Here is a 16,055-nt window from a genome sequence, read left to right as displayed (position 1 = left end):
TTACTTCATTAAGAACTGATATTTTTTCATACTTAAAAAAAAAAGAAAGTGAGATACGATCCTCCAATTCTCTAATAAAAGTGGAAAGTTAAACCATTGCTAAAATATTAGTTTTTATTAACATCAAATATTTAAACAATTATTAATTCAGCAATCTTACTTAAAATATTAGGTAAAAGTAAAAGTCCCTTTATTAATCTTTAATAAATATAAGTCTTATATGTATGTAATACTATGTTTTTGTAAAATTATTATGATGAACATCAACAAAATGAAAACAAAAACGAAACATCCAGGGTTACTCAATTTTATAGCGATATTTATTATCAAATAGACTGAACCAAATGCATAAATAAAAATAATACGAATCTAATTTATAATTTTCAATTAATATTAAATAATCAAATGTTTCACCAAATCTGATATGGACACCACGTGACTTTCTTTTACGTTTATTAAATTACATACACATATTTCGAAAAGTACATATAATTTTATTTCACTAATAACTTCTGATTTTTTTCATATTTTTTTTATCGCTATTATTGAATTATTATTTATCGCAATTTTTTTATAATCACAGGCTAATAATTACTAATAAATCAATATATTTAAGTTAAAAAAAAAGTAAATGAAGTCTGATTCGAACCGATGTGCCTTCCCCTTGAAAGATCCAAATATTTCATTAAGTATAATTTCATTTGGCTATAACTCTGGAACAATGAAATTAAGTAGCACTATACCGTTGAAAAGCTCCCAATGAGGGCTTATTACTGCAGTTAAAAATGTCCAAAATCCACATTTGTTTGGATTTTGCGCTTTTTTGGATACTTTTGGTTCAGCAGATTGTAATTAAAAGGGAAGGTGAAAAACCATATGTTACAACAGTACTAAATACAAAATTTCAACATCCTACGGCCATTAGGTTTTGAGTTATGTGAGATATATGCATACGTACGTATAAACGTCACGCCGAAACAAGTGAAAATGGATTCAGGGATGGTCAAAATGGATATTCCCTTTAAAATGTGAAAACCGAAATTTTTCGCGATCACAATACTTCCTTTACTTTGTACAAGGAACTAAAAATTAAACTGGAATTTTCAAAATGAAACTAGCCGCATCTAATTTTTCTGTTTATTAATATAAAAAAATGTACGCGTGAACGAAATATTTTTTACTTCCAACCAAACGATAACATTTAAACTTTCCTTTCTTTTTTTAAGTTGACTGACTGCAGTTTCATCTAATGTGATGTTTTCTAAATAATGAAAAGTTAGTGTTTCTTTTTTTATTTTTTATATTGAATGGAAGTAGTTACTCTGTGGTGCAAACAGATTCTTATTTTGTTAATATTCAATACCTTAACAAAAAGTTTACCTTTTTATGAACTATGTTCGCTGAAAACTGAAAAGATAAATTGTTTAAAAAGATAAATCACAACTTGTGATTTAGGTGATAATTTTTAGCAAGGTGATTTTATGATCTTATCGTGATAGTTGTCAAATTTATGTCATCACAGGTTTAATAGATTCAACTCAAAATCAGTACATTATTCAACAAGTTTAGTTTACTCTTATATTTTCTTTACGATTTTTAACTTAATTTTGAGAATTTTACTTTACTGCACATTTTTTCCATATTTCCAGGTATTAAAATTTGGCTTCATTTTTTATATTGCAACGTACTATTTCTGGTTTATAGGACATCAGCCAAAATAGTGTTGTTTTAGCTTAATCGATACAAAATTTCTCATTGTCAATTTTCCATAAATCATGGTTTTTATTTTACGTAAATGTCAATTATATTTTATCTGAATGCGTTACAAGTAAAGATTTATAGGCTATACAAATGAAATATGATTCTTCTTAAAATTGGTAAATTATCTTTAAAGAATTTTTTATTTTATCAACATTTGGCAGACACTTTTTATTTTGTAGGTTTCTTAAAATAATTTACAGATTACTTTTCTGTATTTCTTATTTATTTTCTTATTTCTTTCCTGTGCTACTCTTTTTAATCTCAATTCAGTTCATTCGAACAAATTTTATACGAATTACGGAAAAATATTTTTTTTTTTCTCAGTAATTAAATTTTAATTTTCATAACTTCGTTGAACAAAATAATGATTCAGTTTAGTTAATTAAATATAAGAATATTTTATATGTTATTAAAGATTTTGTTTCTGATTGAGATTTCAGTAAGGCGGCGATTTAAAAAAAAAAAAACCTGTTATTTCGGTTCTCGGTAAATACTAATAACTTTTAATTTTACTGAATTGTGTTTTGAACCAATGGTATTACAATAGACAGTTTTATAATCGCAAAGAAATGATATCGTAAAAAAAAAAAATAATTTCTATCAAAACTATTTGGAAACTTGGCCACCTATTCTGCAGTCGTTTTACAATGATACTAAAAGTACACAAAAACGTTTATACAAGTCTAGTATTTTATTTTTATTTGTTCTTTCATAACGTACGGATGAAATTTATGTTTGTTTTAATAAAAGGTTTGCACTAATACCATCTCTCTGGTAATTAAAATTAAAATTTTGAATTTATTTTGATTCCTAACAATAATGTTAAAACAGATAGTTCATTGCAAAATATAAATTATTCTATCTATATTAAAACCTAAAATAGTAATTACTTTAAAAAAGATCTCTCATATTGAAACCAAACACCTGTAAAAATTATAAACTATCTAAAAAATAGGTAAAAGCTTTCTATGGTTAACTAAATTGCAGAAATTCTATGATTAATTTTATATTAGCTGAAAAATTGACGAAAGATGAAGTTACTTTTATTTATAATTTTTCATAATTACTGTATGTTTCCCTCAGTTAAATTGAGACTCACAATAATAATGGAAAAACATGTTATTTGGTATATACAATTTTTTTCGTTTCTTTTATCAGCTGGTTCACATAATATTATTATAAACACATTTTTTTGTGTTGAACATTTTTTTTAAGCTAATCCGTTTTTATTCGTATTGTTTGTGATATTATCATATCTTCTATTAATTTTACAATTTCAAAGTAATTTTTTTTAGGTTTTTTATATTTTATACAAAAACCGTTTTGAAAAAATAAAATACAAAAAAAGGAGTTTATCTACCTTTCCAAAAACGATAGAAATAGCCTGAATTCTTTTTATAAAAAATAAAACCTTATAGTTTATTACAGATGAAAAGTTAGTACTAAATCTTACAATACCGTTTTTAAAATTAACGAGTAAATTTATTTTTATATATATATATATATACCTTTTTGAAACTTATTCTATTCTCTTTATGAAGTTTACAAAAAGCAACTCTATCCTTTGACAGTAAAACACTCGAAGCTAAAGTAATTTGTTTAATAAACTGTTGTGTAAATGGCATTACCTCCTTATAAATAAATTCTTTGATCTTTGAAACTGCTAAACGATCTTAATAATTACGAAAATTGATAATGCAATAAATACAAGACCTTAAAAGCAGTAATTGTTTTTATTTTCATGTAAACTTTCCATTCTTGGTGAAATAAAAATTGATTCAATTAATTTTTTAAAAATTACCCATGCGTATAGTCTATTGATTTATGATATAAATACCGTGAAATAAACCATAAAACTTATTAAAATTTAAATTATTATTGTGTTACATTTTTTTGAGTTTATGTTTTATCAATGTATAGGTTACTGATACAATTACAATTTATCAGTTTGTCTTTTTCAATCTCCAATGAACTAGTGCAGAAATAATATTGATTACGTAAAGACAAAAAAAAGTTAATGTCACTTTTGGAAAAATTAGTCTGAACATTCTATAAATTAAAGTGTGATTTTATACATCATTGAAGAATAACATTTTTAAAAGGTTACTATAATTAATAATCAAAAATAACGCTTGAACAACTCACTCAAGATTAAAATCGCGGTACTGCGTAATAAATAATGGAAATAAAAAAGTTATATTTTTATTACATAATAATAAATAAATATTTAACTACTGGTAATAAAACTGATGACGCAAACAAAGTTCAGGCCTATTAACAGGAGCCCAGAAAATAACATTAGTCATACTCAAATAAAGAATGAAACATACTCCTTGTGAGAAAAATATTTCTTCAGTAGAAGATGAGAAAATACAAAGTATTCATGAAAAATAGGTGATCAATCAAATATGTAAAAGGAGATGACAGATTTTTTGTAGTAGTAGTAGTAGGAGACTGGAATATCATAGGATAAGGACAAAAAAAAAATAGTTTGAGATAATAGGTAGATAATAGAAGGAATGCAGTAGGAATAAGGCATTCAAAATTTTGCCGTAAGATATAACATCAGTTAATACAGTTATGTTCTGATATTTTTTTTCTTGTTTAGCCTCCGGGAATCACCATCAGGTATTGCTTCAGAGGATGAATGAGGATGATATGTATGAGTATAAGTGAAGTAGTCTTACACAGTCTCGGGTCGACCCATTATGAGATGTGTGGTTAATTGAAACCCAACCACCAAAGAACACCGGTAATCACGATGTAGTATTCAAGTCCGTGTAAAAGTAACTGCCTTTATTAGGATTTGAACGTTGGAACTCTCGACTTCGAAATCAGCTGATTTGCGAAGATGCGTTCACCGCTAGACCAACCCGGTGGGTTAAGTTATTCGGGCAACGAACAAGCGCCCTGGCGGACGCCTGTCGGTTTCATTTAAGTGTTTGCTTATAAAATACTCACAAACAAAAATCTAAGGTAGCTACTCAAACTACTAAACCAAACACTTAACGTCACCAAACAGCTGCATGGTAGCGCGTCCCTCATACAAGTTCGATCTAAATAAAGCAAAATGTAATACGTAATTCTTTTCTTGGCATTAAAATATGCCTATCTTCATGGCCAAAGACAATTTTGCACTGAATGATACCCTCATACCAAACTACTACAAAAAATTCAACCCCAAAAACTGACTACATCTATTAGATCTCACCTCTGACGATAAACTCAAGATTTTTCCATAATATATATATATATGTAGAAAGAGAGAGATAAACAGAATTTTATAACCGAACTGTAAAATGTATTCTAGAGCAGATGTTTATTCTGATCTCAATCAGGTGTGTTTGAAATTTAAGAAACTAAGAAAATATGAAATCAAACAGATACCATACAGATAGACTAAAATAGAAGTAAAAATTTGAATAAATGATCGAAACGACACAAAAAAATTTAATTTGGTCAAAAATGGATTGATAAATTTTAAAAAGAGAATAAATAAGGCAGAAAAGAAATTTTAGTTACGTCTAATACAAAGGCATGAATAAGAGAAGATTATTTTAGAAATAATGGAAGAGAATAGAAGGTATAAAACTATTAAAGATTATGAACGCAATAAAATGTATAAGCTCTCCAGAAATATAATTAATAAAAAAATAGTATAGGTAAATTTCTTTATGCTGAGGTGTATGCTGAGGTACATGTAAGAGATATGTAGAAAGTAAAGACTTCAAAAAATGACAAAAATTGAAGTTTATGAAACATGTAGCTGAGAACGTAGGAAGTAGTATGTTCATAGAGGTTATGACTAGCATTAAACCAAAGATAAAATTAAATCAAATACTGAAAATGATTAAAAATAAAAATCCCAGAAATTCAAGTAATCGATCGTTAAAAGAATCTGAAATGACTATAAAGAGAGAAATTGAATAAAAAATCTAGGTGCAGTAGTTTGTAACGTAAAAAGATTTGTAGGGGTCCTAAAATATGAATGAAAGATAAAAACTCTATAAGTCAATAAATATTATCTTTGAAAAAAGAGGAAGTATTGATCAGGTAGGAGCATATTGTTCAGGAAGTACACGCTCTTCAAGAGTTGTAGTACCAACTAGTAATATAAGTATTATATACCCTCTGCATTAAATAAAAGCCTTGAAGAACAATTTAGAAATATTAAGCGAAAATAAATAAATTGAATTTTTTTTTTACGTTTACTAAAAGACCATTTTTAATTGAATATACCTTTCAGGTTTTTATCCCAATTTCGTTGAAAAATAATAATTTGCTGTAAATTTTAGAATATCATTTTTATATTTTAGATTTTAATAATAATGCATAATCTTGTGTTTCTGAAGAGATATTATATATTTTTTTATGAAATACAAAAATTAGTAAGCAGATTTAAATTTTACTTCCAATATTCAAACTATATTTAAATTTTCTCACAGACCATTAATCTTGTAATTTACATTTGAATAGGATTGTGTTCATTTATTTGAATTAAAATTGATTTTAAGAAGGTAATTGTGTATTTAATTTAGTTTAAAAGTGCACTTTAGTCAAATGAAAATAGAATAAAAAATTTAACTATTATGTTCAAATTTTATACAAAATAAATAGAGTATATATATATTTTTTTCGATATTACTAGATCAATAGTTCTACTATTTAACATAAAACGTTAACCTTTAATTTCTATTATATTTCACTTTACTTTTCTTTCAAAAAAAAATTCTTTATTCTTCCCAACTTTCAATAAGAATCAAGAGGTAATATTTAATTGGATTCATTATCATACTACACTAGTAATATCAATGTACATGTCGTTTAGATATATTAAATTAAGAACTTATTTAATAATTCATTGTACACATTATTACAAGAAATTAAAAATACCATCATATAAGTATTGTTTTATATAAAAAAATGTTTAAAAATTCTTTTTAAAGTCAAATCTCATAGAGTAGTTTGCAGCAATATAGAAACATGATTGACTATCTTTGGTTTATAATCAACAAGAACATTGTAACTAGGCTGAGTGAATAAATATTGCCTAATGTATGTAATAAAGTATTAAATATCGTTCACCATTAACTACAAGTATGTTAGTAATACATGTTTTAAATTTCTATTTAAAATCAATAATAAAAAAAGTATTATTTTATCAGTGCTTTTTAAAGATGTATACTATAAAAAAAGATAAGATCATAAATGTTTAAAAAGATTGTTTGTATAAGAAGATAATTTTTTTCTTACGTTACAGATCCAAATATTTGGTTTCAACTCACAGTTATACTCTAACTTTTCTGAGGCTCTTCACAAGGCCCAAGGGATTGTTGCCATCTCTTTACTTCTTCAAGTAAGTTTTCCATCCCTTATCTTTTTACTGTAAATAAAAATTTTATGAACATATTTTATATTTCTTCAATTTCTTTTTAAAACCTTTTATAAAATAAATAAACTATCACTACTTCTTGAAACTACTGATAATTTCATTTTAAATAATTAATTACTGATTAATGGAAATTATAAATGATATTCTGGAAAAAAAGTTGATTCTTTTTTGAAACATTATATTCTATAAATAAATTAAATTATTTATGGATTCTTTGTAGATCAAATACAAAACTAAAATAATGCGTAAGACAAAAATAAGAAATTATTTTTGATATTGAATAGAGAAGAAAATTACTGAAAAGAAAGATTTATTAAAATAGTTTTAAATAAGATTTTTTTCAAAACTAAAATCTGTAAATTCCAGATAAGTGCAAGAAGAACTAAAAATTAATTCAACGTTATACAAATAAAAAGAAGTATAATGTAATAGAATGTGTTTATAGTAATCTACTGTAAAAGATTTTGTTTGTAGCTTTTTTGTCTCGTGTAGTTGCAAATAAAGATAATTTTTTTTTAATTTGAGTCTAAATGTATGAGAATAATGTATTCTACACACCAAATTATACATTTTGTATCAACGATATATAAAAGCAAAGTATGCTAGCATATCTTACTTTCATCCGAAGGTTCCCGGTTTAAGCCCCAAGCATGGCATCGCTAGATTCCCCAGGTTAAGCACTTTACACACTTCAAATATAATCATAGCGGCTATAATTTCTGTGTCAGCCTGTTCTTACAATTGTATGAATAAATCACCATAATTAATTTCAAGGTAAGAGAAATTTTCAGAATGCATTCACTAATTAAGAATATCTGGTTCAAATACCGACTACTTTTTGTTTCACAAATATTTTAAAGTGGATTAACAGATTTGAAATAATTAATAAATTTTGGAGTATCTAATAGAGTTGTATGGATATTATCTTCACTGCCTAAATTAAACACCTTCATTAACTGTGCGATTAAATGTATCATTCCTTAATTATAAAATGAGGTGACTCATCTATTTTTCTTTGACCTACTTCATCAGAGCTATTCTTAAACTCCGAGCGTAAACGCTAAATAATATAATCTGATGATTATAAAAATACTAGTATCATGATTTTTAAATATAAAATAAAATATTATTCTCTCCTTGGAATTTTATTTTTATAAATCGGAACAATTATACAGATTATTATTTATACAATTCAAGGTAAAATAGACTTGATATAATAATAACGAATAAAAATATTCTGTGAATATTTGAAAAAATATCCAAATTAAATACCTTTTTTTAATAATAAAAAAGAGTAACTCGCATTAACTTTTCGATGCGTTCTCTAAATAGCGACAACTTGTTTAATTCTATAACACAACATTGTTCTCTTTATCCTCAATTATAAGCACATGTTATATTAGAAAAGCTAGCAAATAATTTAAGTTTTGTAGGGTAGAGATATAACTTCCTTTCAAACAATATGCTTCCTACTTAGCAAATTGTGATTTTAGCTCAAGAAGTGCGATTTCACCTAACCGACTCTAATGGGCTGAGTTTTCGACAATATTCCCCATCAAAGATCTTCTGAAGACGGTACCGTAAAACTTCTCTAGCTGCCCATCTGTGCACCCAACATCTACGATAACATGTTTCTTAATATTAAAACGTATAAAATCCAAATAATAATCTTTTCTACAAACTTTTATTATTTCAATTTAATTCGATAATTTAATATCAGTAAGTTATTAATACGAGATTTATTATTTGAATCAAAACAAATCACAATCATGAGTATTAATTATGTCTGTGAATTCAGAATGAGCAGCTAAGCATATATTTAGACCTAATTAATTTTTATATTAAAAAATGCAAACAAATAAAAATTAAAAAAATATAATTATCAATACATTTTTACTAAATAGATATAGCTTTTTTTTTACCTCTGGGACCACCGTCATGTATTGCTTCAAAAGCAATTGTAGATGTGTAGTATAAGTGAGAACGTGTCGGATCCGTTACCATGCGAACAGGTATAGCTGGATAAAAAGAACTTTACTACGATAAACAATGTTTACTTTTTTTTTACTTCCGGTTATTTTTGTTAATAAACACAATTCCTCTACTGAAACATTTAATAAAAAAATGTTTTCCTCTTTCACGCAATGTTTTTATATAAAAATGATTGAAATCAGATTTTCATTAAAATCCTAACACTTTTTTGAACAGTTCAAATAGAATATTTGTTAATTATATAAAATTTAAACAATGCAGTATGATACTTTTGTATAAAAAAACGAATAAATAAAAAACCTAATAAATGAAAATTTAGTTGTAAATAAAATCAAACAAAAACGTTTCAAAATTACTTTTATGTTAAACTTGTCACTATTTTATCCAGTATTATTATTTAAATTGAAATTAAAACCAAGCTTTGGTTTTTGTACGCACTAAGAAAATCCTTTGAAAAAAAATCAATTAAAATTGTATAGCTTTTTTTATTTGTTTAAAAATAAATTAAAAAATATTTTGACATTCTAAATAAATATTTCAACTAAATAAAAAAAAAATCCCTTTCGGCATGTCGGGAGGCGGAGGTAGATTTCACCGATGGTAGGGGATAAAAAAGATTTCCACCTTAAAGTTAAGAAAAACTTCAAATTTACTCAATTCGACAGTGGTTACATGTGAAAAAGTTTTACATGTTTAGCATACGACAAGCCCCCATCTTCTTACAATTCCAGGAATAATTTTGTCATCTCTTGCCGCAAGGGTTGGTCATATCAAAAATTGTTTCAGATAAGTTTTACGTAATGTCTAGAGGACTACGGATCACTTTAAACCGATTCGATATTGTGCCTATTAAGGAAGGTATGATTTGTTTTTGTTTTCGAAACCCCATTTTTTCCACCCCCTTAGCCAATGGTTGGAGATATCTAAAACCTTTACTGTGATATGTTTTAAGCCCTTATCCAAAGAATAGTTGGAACTTTAAATGAATTCGATATTTTACTTAATAAGAAAGTTATAGCAATATTTTGTTTTTTACGTAAAACCATCAATTTTTACCCCCATGGTCCGATTTTGCTCATTAACGAACTTGACTAAGATTTTGAGTTGTTATATTTTGTGTATAAACTTGAAAGTGATCGGCGCAAAATTACGGCAGTTATCGTTTCCACAAGAAAGAGAAATAAATATAATAAATAAGTATATATATGTATATATATATATATATATATATATAATATTAGTATTATATAAGTATATATAAACTTTTGAACTGACGGTGTTTTGGGGTCTGGGGGTGTGAAACGTGAAGGTATGTTGAAATATTTTGAAAGTCGAATCATGGTACCCATTAAAATAGGTAGCTTTCTTATGACATCTACCTAAAAGGCACAACTAAACTAAACAGTAAATATTTACGTCATTAATAAAATATCTAGTTGTAACAATTGTAGTTACTTTTTTTTTATATGATGTAATACCTAAAAATAAACTCCCATCACAGGTTTGTTTTTAATTTAATTATTTTTGTCATTTATACATTTTTCTTTTTTTTTCACCGTAGTTACTACCGTATTATAAAGTAGAATTATATTTTATATTCATGATCGTCCAGTCCAATTACAATCTGTACTAACTTTCAATCCACATATAGTTTAATAAAATAAGTAAAAACTGAAATAAAACCATTCTTTACAATAAATTAACTGAAATTATTATCCTTAAATTAATAAGCTGCTATGTAAATATTCTTGTATAGAAATTCTATATAATCATAAAAATGTTCATTTTAGAAAAATGACTAAAGGAATTGATATATTAAACATAATAAAAAAAAATTGATAAAAATTTTATAACGAATATTTCTTGAAATCATATCAGCTTCAAATGTTTTATAACGTTTTCTATATCCCATCAGAAATTTTTTTTTTTATGATGTTCAACAAACTAAAAACTTATCAATTATTCGAATAGAAAAAAATAATAATAAATATAGCACATAAACAGAATTGTAATATATATATATATATATATATATATATACTGCGTTAAAACAAGCCAAAGAAATTGGAAAGATTTTTAATGCAAAATAAAGAAAAAAGTTGTTAGACATTTCGTTTCGAGGCTATTATACATTTAGCTTCAAATATAAATATGTACACTTGACTGATGCACATAAGTTTCCTTGATTTAATTTAAAAAAAACATTGAAAAAACTAAAAAAATTGACAGAAAACCGAGTAGCACATTTATCACTAGTACGTAGACAGCTCGACTTCACACAATGTTTGTGTTTTTGGAACCCTCACATCCTACTCAAGTATAGAATTTACCAGAACATTGCAAGGAAAAATTCAACATTGTAAAATATCTAACATACAAAAATATAGATAATCACAAAATTTACTTCCTCATAAAATGTAGAAAAATAAAAAGTAAACGGAGACAATAAACAAAACTCTGCTAAAGTTAAAGTTGCCGTGAGAGAAAAGTGAAAATCTTCTAAATGATTTAACAATTTCAGTTTTAATGGATTTGTACATTTGTCTTATATTTGAAAAAATCAATTAAAATGTTTAGCATTTTTTATTTGTTTAAAAATAAATTAAAAAATTATTTTGGCATTCTAAATAAATATTTCACGTAATTAAAAAACAATTGTAAAACAATATTATTAAAAATTTGTTATACTACTGTAAAAAAAAAAAATGTTATAACTATAAATTTGTTGTAACTGTTGCTATAAAAATGCAAACATTTCCTTACTCTTGAAAAGCAAAATATATTACAACAGGAATATATCTTGAACCTGGAAAGAAGTAACTATTTCAGCGAAGACAATTGAACAAAGACTTAAACTACCAAACTGAAAACGCTTCCACATGTTTAAATTCAGAGTTTATAAACCTAATTACATACAAGTCATAATTAATTTTTAATTATGATAGCTATTAATCACTATTCTGAATCTTCACATATATCCTGTTTTAATCAGCTTTTTGATGTACTAGTTCAATGATAGTCATAATATAGAGAAGATTAATTTTCATCTTATATAAAATATCAAAACTAAATTGTTAAGACATATTCGAAAGAACTGGAATAACAGTTTTACATGTCCTAACAAAAAAAAAAATTGTGAAGCATTCTTGATATAAATATGAAAAGATCTTTTCTCAGTTACATACAAAAAAGTAAACTGCTTTTTTAAACAATCTTTCAAAATAATAGACTATTATTTTTTCAGCTGGTAAACATAAGTTTATTTACTCATTTTAAATTATAAAGAAATTCACATTATAAACTCTAGAAATAAATTTTAAAATTGAGGAAGTAGTTATAATGAGTAAGAAATTCTATAGAAAACGGATTATGAATTTATAAAAATGAATCATCTTAATATTATGCCGATACAAAAACAATTCAAGTCGTGGAATAGAATCTGCACTGAAGGTATTTCGCTGATAGTGGTCAGATTAAAATTCTAGCAGAGTCTCGGCAGTTTGCATTAGGCAAGGCAACACATGTGATGTGATATCATATGATGTGATACGGTCTGCAACATTTTATTGATGTATACCCTTCCTACCAACTATATTTAATCTTTGTTCTTCTGTCATTATATACAAAAAATTTACTTTAAACACATTCAAAATTTAAAAATAATAAAATAAATAAATATATACAACATTTAATCAAGACAAAGGGAACATTAAAAACGAATATATATTACCTTCTATTTTTAACAACGAAGTATTTATAGTTAGTTTATAGTTAGTTAGTTATTGTATTATAGTTAGTAGCAACAATGAAGGCGAAATGGAATTGAAAAATTGTTACTTTATATATTATTCCTCATTTAGAGGTAATATGAAGGAGCAAATAAAGATAATTCTATTTCGGGAACAATATTATTAACTATATCACATTAAATATATTATTAAAAGAAGAAGGTAAAATATTAGTGTAATTTATAAAAAAAGAAATTTAATTATCGTTATTCTTTCAAGATTTCAAATTAAGATTAAAATTTTAAATCAGAGTTCCTTCAATTAATGTGCTGGTTAACTATCAATAAATTCGGTTCATTAATAACATGAGTGAAAGAGAAAGACACTTCATTGAAAATAAGAATTATTTTTCCTTTTGGATGGAATAGTAACGTATACCTAACCAGTAAATTGGTCATATGAATAATACGTTCATTTTAAAAAATTAAAGAAAACACAAAAAATTATACAGCATTTTATAAAATACTTAAAATAGAATTTTCATTTTCTCTGGTACTTGCACTAATACAGTTTATTTTATATGATTTTTGAGAATTTATTGAGCAGAATAGCATAAAACTTCATTTCGTGGTTGGGAATAAAAATTATTCTTTTTATGTTCAAATGTTTTTATTTTGTTTATTTTATGTAAAAGAATATGGTATATACATTAAGAGACTAAAAAATTAATTTATAAGTATTTGATTCAATAAAAGCAACTCAAAGATATTTAACTTTTAATGAGGTACACAGATTTTTTTTTAATAAGCATTTATTATTGTTTGTAATTTAATTCTAAATACACTGGAAGATTTATCCCAAAAAAAAAAAAAAATTTGAAGGAAAATTTTATAATACAGTAAGAAAACAAATGAAAGTGATAACTTCCAAATAATTCAGTACAATTTTTTAAAACTCCATTTCGATCATTAAAAAAATATAATTATAAAATTTTACAATTTGAAAAAAATCTTCCACAAACTTATTATTTTGTTATTCGTAGCTATCTGGATGAGTGTTTCTCCCAGGTTAAATTATAATCAAACATTATCTTTGTTCTTTGACACTAGGTCGGGGGTTCCGCAAAACTCAGATTTTAGACCTATCTTATGCTCTGTCTTTGTTGCAAACCTTCCGGTTGATAATGGAGTCACTGTCGCTTCTTTTGCCGATACACGGGTATTCCGGCTGTTAATGATAACTCAATTGCAGCTTCAACTAATCTATAATGCCAATTAAATCTAATTAGCAGGTGGCTGAATACATGGAAGATAGGGTTAATAAAATTAAGTCGAGCTATGTTCGGAGTGGGGAAAGGAGACTGCCCAAGGGTTCACTTTGATGGCATTTTAATCCCGCATACTGAATATGTAAAGTACCTGAGTCTTCACCTTGATCGTCGTTTGACGTGAAAGGTTCATGTGAGTGAAAAGAAAAAAACTTAATACGAAGTTCAAGGAAATGCATTGGTTGCTGGGTAGGAGATCTAAGTTACCTTTGTATAATGAACTACTTTTATACTTTGCAATTTTAAAACCAACATGGATAAATGGTATTCAACAATGGGGCACGGCAAACAAGACAAGTTTTGAAATCATAAAGCGGTTTCAGAATAAACTAGTGGAATGTATAGCTAAGGCGCAGTAGTTTGCTAAAAAAAGGTGAAATCCTAATATATTTGGGTCTTCGGTACATCAAGGAAGAAATTCAGCGTTTCAGTTTGAACTTTGGATAAATGGCTATGAACTTCGGCTAAATCAAAATGTTAACCATTTGGCCGTAAACTATCTAGACAAACGTGAGCATGTTAGAAGACAAGCGGCTACATATTCTGGACCTTAGTCATTCTCTTGTGTAATCCTTCATTCCCTTCCGGTATGTTTCTGTTTTCACATTCATTTTTAACCTTTTTTCTTTTATGGTTTGCTTTTTCTTTTCCAAGTGTTTCACCAATCTGCCATTTTTTTGATGATCATTATTGTTGTTATTCGTTTTCTATTATACTTCTGAGACTTCAGTTCTTCAAAACTACCATGTTTGGCCTATGTAGTGCTAGTTCTTTATTTTTCAGCAATCTGAAAGGGGATTTCTTTTTAAAGTGAATACGTATGAAATTTCCTTAAGGTTTCAACAAAAATGTAGACCATTGCAAATAAAAATTTGTAACAAAAAAAAATAAATAAATAAATAAAAGAAGCAGAATTATTTTTTATATTCTAACATTCAATTGCCTACTTGGGTATTTATGTCAAGTACCATAGGCAAATGTTTGTAGGTAACCTGACATGATACACAAAGGGTTGGTAATTGGTGAATGAATATACGTCAAGTATGATACATGTTCAGAATGACTTGGATATAAACTCAAATCCAATTAAACATGTAATCGCTGTCAAGTGAATTTAGAAATGGTGTTGCTAATACGGTATAGTCAGTAGTAGATTAGTTAATAACACTATCTTTGAGTTTACAGATCGATTTCATTGTTACTAACAAACAAAAAAATTTAATTTTTACTTTATTATACGAGATGCACAAATTCAAATGCGCATACGCTTTAAGATTTGAGATTTTGATTAAAAACATAAAACATTCTAAAATGTTAAGGTTTGTAACGAGAAAGACAGCAAAATAGTAAAAATCAGTACAATTATATTAAAAGTATATGTGGTTTTATTATTTTAAATAATTTAAAGATTATGTAATTAAATTTTTGTTTTTTTATTCATTTTTAAGTTCCGTTGTATTTTTTTTTACAGCTGGGAGACCTATCAAATCCTGAATTAAGAATTTTGACAGATCAACTAGATAAAATCCGATATGGAGGTAAGAGTCTTTTTTTTCGATAATACTTACTTTTATGATCAAAGTGAAGTAATTATAAATAATTTCTGAATAAGCTAATGAAAAATATCGTGGGTGAACGGTAAGACTGGTAATCTTTTGATTAATTATTTTATCAGTAACTCACAAGAACTTAATTATTAGGACTTTATGTAGCAGCTATATCTTCTTTTAGGAAATTGAAAATAAAATACCTCTTCGACTGTTGTAAAAAACAGCTCTGTGGAGAATGTAGTTTAAAAGAATATAATCTACATAATAATTAACAATATTTGCATACTTCACGTATCATATTTCAT

At 26.2% G+C, this 16,055-nt stretch overlaps 1 protein-coding gene across 1 annotated transcript in view; it reads left to right on the top strand.

The window, feature by feature from the left end:
- Positions 1 to 16,055, top strand: part of CARPB (Carbonic anhydrase-related protein B) — a 512,938-nt gene that overhangs the window by 380,770 nt on the left and 116,113 nt on the right. Inside the window, exons 6-7 of the mRNA XM_075357939.1 lie at positions 7,022 to 7,117; positions 15,672 to 15,738. Of these exons, the coding sequence (XP_075214054.1) occupies positions 7,022 to 7,117; positions 15,672 to 15,738 (163 nt within the window). The remainder of the gene's footprint in view (positions 1 to 7,021; positions 7,118 to 15,671; positions 15,739 to 16,055) is intronic.

This window comes from Lycorma delicatula, chromosome 2 (genome assembly GCF_047948215.1).
Source record: "Lycorma delicatula isolate Av1 chromosome 2, ASM4794821v1, whole genome shotgun sequence".
Lineage (NCBI taxonomy): Eukaryota > Metazoa > Arthropoda > Insecta > Hemiptera > Fulgoridae > Lycorma > Lycorma delicatula.
The sequence above is the reverse complement of the archived record's forward strand: the minus strand, read 5'-3'. Positions and strand labels throughout refer to the sequence as shown.